The sequence below is a fragment of the Abramis brama genome, assembly GCF_963993115.1.
Source record: "Abramis brama genome assembly, chromosome: 19".
NCBI lineage: Eukaryota > Metazoa > Chordata > Actinopteri > Cypriniformes > Leuciscidae > Abramis > Abramis brama.
The window spans coordinates 18,041,323-18,046,352 of record NC_139981.1 but is presented as its reverse complement, the minus strand read 5'-3'; the positions used below and the strand labels follow the sequence as shown (position 1 = coordinate 18,046,352).

General features: G+C 34.6%; 1 protein-coding gene across 1 annotated transcript in view; it reads left to right on the top strand.

The window, feature by feature from the left end:
* Positions 1-4,339, top strand: part of matn3b (matrilin 3b) — a 5,177-nt gene extending 838 nt beyond the window's left edge. Inside the window, exons 2-6 of the mRNA XM_084093388.1 lie at positions 1,252-1,599; positions 2,315-2,890; positions 3,154-3,285; positions 3,634-3,735; positions 4,018-4,339. Coding sequence (XP_083949514.1) covers positions 1,252-1,599; positions 2,315-2,890; positions 3,154-3,285; positions 3,634-3,735; positions 4,018-4,067 — 1,208 coding nt within the window. The 3' untranslated portion in view covers positions 4,068-4,339. The remainder of the gene's footprint in view (positions 1-1,251; positions 1,600-2,314; positions 2,891-3,153; positions 3,286-3,633; positions 3,736-4,017) is intronic.
* Positions 4,340-5,030: the final 691 nt, after the last annotated feature.

Below are 5,030 nucleotides of genomic sequence, written 5' to 3'. Positions count from 1 at the left end.
TGTAGTTATGTTTACTCTTTTGATTGAGTAGCCAATTCAATACTTTTTTTCACATAGTTTTACATACATTTAAAAATATTGAATTATTAAGAAAACCGATATGTTTCTAATTCTGAGTATGTGAATTTTTGTGTAGTCCACTGATAGTGTACTTTAAGCTTTACTTCAAACTTACAGTTCAGTTAAAGGTATATTTCTAGTATCCACTTTCACTTAAAGTTCACTTAAAGTAAACTTACAAGTACAGTATACTTGCAAGTTCACTTAAGGTAAACTTACAAGTATACTTGCATAATAAAACTACTAAAGTAGAGAGTATACTTCAGTGTACTTTCATAAACTAAAAAAATGTGCTACATGTATTTAACTAGTAAACTGTAAGTTCAGTTGTAGTATAGTTGCAGTACTCAAAGTTCACTACTATTACACTTAAAGTATACTTAAAAGTATACTTTTATACACTATAAGTGGGCCAAGTACTGAAATAGTACACTTACAAGTATGATAGTCCATTAATATTAGTATATTTACTACATAAAGTATGCTTAAAAAATATCCTTCAACTTTACTTAAGTATAGGCTACTTAATAAAACTTGAAGTAGGCTATACTTATTTTTTGTAAGGGAAAACCACATTTCCTTGTTTTTTTATTTTTATTTTTTCTCTCTCATATTTTCAAAATGTTAAGTTCTGGATTACAATCTACATGATTTGTGTATATATATATATATATATATATATATATATATATATATATATATATATATATATATATATATATATATTTCTACACATATGATATCAAAGTTGTACTACAAATACCCCTTTTTTTTCCTTGTGTCATACCTGAAATAATTAATCTAGTAATGTTATTTATTTCTGTCCCCTAAATAAAAATTTTTTTTTGTTTTATATGAGAAGTGGATCTGGTGCTACAGCATGTTTCTCCTTCAGTTTGACAGGATATAGAACTACAGTCATTCACAGAGAACTTCTGAACAGACCACTGACTTTGCTCATGCTACTAACAACCAAAAAGTGTCTTCAAAACCCACATCAATATCATATAGCTTTAATGCATCTCTCTCTCCCTCTCCTTCTCCTCTATTTTTCCTTTTCATCTGTCTATGGATTTATTTTTTCTCTATCTCTTCTCCTATGTATTCTGTATATCTGTTCACTCTCTCTCTCTCTCTCTCTCTCTCTCTCTGTCTCTCTCTCTCTCTCTCTCTCTCTCTAACCAAACAAAGCTCATGGCTTTAATCACAGGTTTTACAGCTATCATCATCGCAACCCTCATCAACATCATCACCAGCGGCCGCCCTGGAAGGGTCCTCCCTTTATCCATCATCGTCCTGTCTTACCAGTCCGGCCCATCTCACCTGTCCAACCTGTCCGGACAGTCGTACCCACTTTGCCCAGAATGCCAGTGGCGTTACCTGCCCCTACAGTGCCCATGCCACTCACCACGGTAGCCACCCTCCCCCCGCCACCTCCAACACAGACTGCAACCACTACAACCACTACAACCACCCCACAGCCGGTCAGTACCCCTCGTGGCACAACTGCTGCCCCTGCCGAACCTCCCACTGACCCAGGTAGACCAATCCCACCCCACCGGGTGCAGACGACCCGTCTGGTCCTCCTCAGTCCCTCTTAATAATTTTTATCTTCTTTCTCTCTCTCTCTTCAAGGAGAATTCAAGAAAAAAAGAGTGGTCGTTTAGCTTTAAACAAGCAGGATTGTGGAATATTTCTTTACACAAATAGCATTAATAGGCTTTTTTATTTAACTAATTTAGCATTAGTAAAACTGGCGTCATTAAAGGCCTGTTCATAGTAAGAAGGATAACTATAACGATAACCGTTAGCGTCCACAACAATGGCTCAAGTCTTTAAAGCAGGATGGATTCTGATTGGCCGTCAGTGTTTTTTATCTTTCATCAACAATATCATATCTCTGTATCACTATCATTATAGTTGTGGTGTGGTCTTTTATATTTAGAACGATTTTTAAAACTACATCTGTATTGCCTTAATGCTAATTGTGTATATAGTCCTAATATTCTGCTTTTTGTTTACATAAGCACAGTTTTTAACTTTGTTTAGAACAAATGAGATTAACAGAATCAGTTTCTTTCCATTTTCCAGTCACAGTGCTGCATCGCTAACCGAGGAGCCTCTCTTATGTTTCATAAACAAACAACATTTTACATAATCTCTTTCAGCATCACACTTTGCACTTTAAAAAAACATTAATGATAATAATGTGACACACATTTTCAGTATGTAATGAATTATTTCTCTTTCACAGCTCCAGCAGAGCTTTGCAAGAGCCGTCCTCTAGACCTGGTGTTTATCATCGACAGTTCTCGTAGCGTCCGTCCGGCAGAGTTCGAGAAGGTCAAAATCTTCCTCTCTGAAATGGTCGACTCTCTAGACATCGGATCCGATGCCACACGAGTCGCACTGGTCAACTACGCCAGCACCGTCAACATTGAGTTCCTTCTGAAAAAGTACTTTAGCAAGGCTGAGGTCAAGCAGGCCTTCTCCCGTATCGACCCGCTCTCAACGGGAACCATGACTGGCCTGGCCATCAAAACCGCCATGGAGCAGGTTTTTACAGAGACTGCTGGGGCCCGGCCACTAAAAAAGAACATCGGTAAAGTGGCCATTATTGTGACCGATGGAAGGCCGCAAGATAAAGTTGAAGAGGTGGCAGCAGCAGCAAGGGCTTCTGGGATTGAAATATACGCCGTTGGAGTGGACAGAGCAGAAATGCGGTCTCTTAAACTGATGGCCAGTCAGCCTCTTGATGACCATGTGTTCTATGTGGAAACATACGGCGTGATTGAGAAACTCACATCCAAGTTCAGGGAGACTCTCTGTGGTAAGAGAATAAAGGGGAAAAAACAGCTCAGATTCAATTGGAAAATGCAATCGAAATAAAAAATATATATTATAAAATATAATTAAACATTTAATTATTATGAATAATATTTATATTTTTTATGCAGCTATATTTCATTTAAAATCTAAATGAAATTAATGCATCACTGACTCAACAATATTTTTTTTTTATGTTTTCATACATAATATTATAATATATAATATTTTTATTGAAGATTTTTGCTCATTCAGCTGATTTTGCAGGTTTCGACGCCTGTGCACTTGGGCACAACTGCGAACATATTTGTGTCAACAACAATGCTTCTTATTTCTGCAAGTGCAGAGAGGGATATGTTATCAACTCTGACAAGAAAACATGCTCTAAGCAGGCCAACGGTTTGTCATACAAATATGCATCAAATTATTTGTCAAATTTGATGCATAACGTAAAGAATTTGATGCATTCTAAAGAAATGCATCCAGATAATTATTGTGCATAGAACATATTTTTGGCTCAAACTAAATCCAACATAAATATCAAAATCAGACATCAAATCATTTAAATAAGTATGTTTAATGAGATATGATATGTGCTCTGGAACATCTGCTGATAGTTGTTTTTTAAAATTCTCATTATACATGCAGTAACGTTGTCTATATCAATTCTGTAATTTATAAATTGAGGAGTGAAGGAAATATCTTCAGCATTAAGTATACAGTAAAACATGTCTGTTTCTCTTTCAGAAGAGGCCAGAGGAGATCTGACCGAGAATGCCTGCATGTGTGAGGCTCAAATGGCCTTTCAGAGGAAGGTTCACAACAGCATCCAGACCCTCACCAGCAGACATATCCTTTCAGATTAACACAGCATTTGTTTATCACCTATCCTATTTCAACCACTCAGTCTGATAAACGTCCTGTGTCCAGAGAGTGGCATTCTATTCTATGTTAATTTTTGTAGCATTCACATTGTGATTAGAATGTGTGATTTATTGCATAGTAATTAGACATTTCATGATTTATTTAGAATTTATTGCTCCTTATTGTTTACTGTCCAAAGATGGGTTTATGCAGGAAACAAACCTTGATGATCATGATGTGTGATGCGTTTTTCTTAACGGTTTTTACTGGATGACATCACAAAGAGAGTGCAGCAGTTTGATCTCCGTCGTGCCTAGAGTGGAGAATGGGACTCAAAACAGATTTTTCGCATAACAAAAATCTTTATTTAATCTCTCATTGTAGCATTCCTCCCTTTGTTTGTTTAATCTGATAAATGTCTTGTTTCATATTGTGCTTATTATAGATTTCATTATGACATATCGATTTCTGTTGACACAAAGAGTTAATTGTTTTGCAGAATAAATTTCCTTTTATTTTGGGAACAAATAGTAAAAGTAAATACATATAAATGATGGTAATATGTATGCACATTATTTTATATTGTTCTTTATCTTGGATACTTGTACAAATACATATGAACAAATAAAGTATACTTTGATGTCATTTTCTGTCATTTTCTATGATATCTTTATATTATATGATGGGTTTGTAATTGTATATGTATATTCAAATATTCTAATTGTATTGTATATTCAAATACACATGAGTGCATCGGGATATACATTAGATGATGCTTAACAGTTTTTTAAATAACCCTTAAAATCTAAAGCTATTTATATATATATATATATATATGTAAAGGTAAGTTAAGTGTATATTTTAGAGTCTTGCTGGTGTATAAAAGTACTGTAGCCAGGCCTATACGTTTTTTTTTTTTTTAATTACCACTTTACCTTTAGCCTACTAGTCCCTGTAATTAATATGTTTTGTACTGAACATATTGAATACTACACATTAAACATTACTGAATAACTAGAAAAATGCTATTTAAATAGCCTATACTTTGAGATGGAGTTTAGCAGGTCACACTGCAGGAAATGTCAACTTTTCAAAATGTCACTTTTCTGACTACGCTTACAATCTATTCAAATAATTTTATAATAAATTTGACAATAATTTACAATTATATTATCACAAACGAGTAATGTAAAAAGAATATGTACAATAATGCCATGAGTAGAGAATTGCTAAGAGGACTACAAATACCATGAACGTTACAATCATACAACACCATTTCC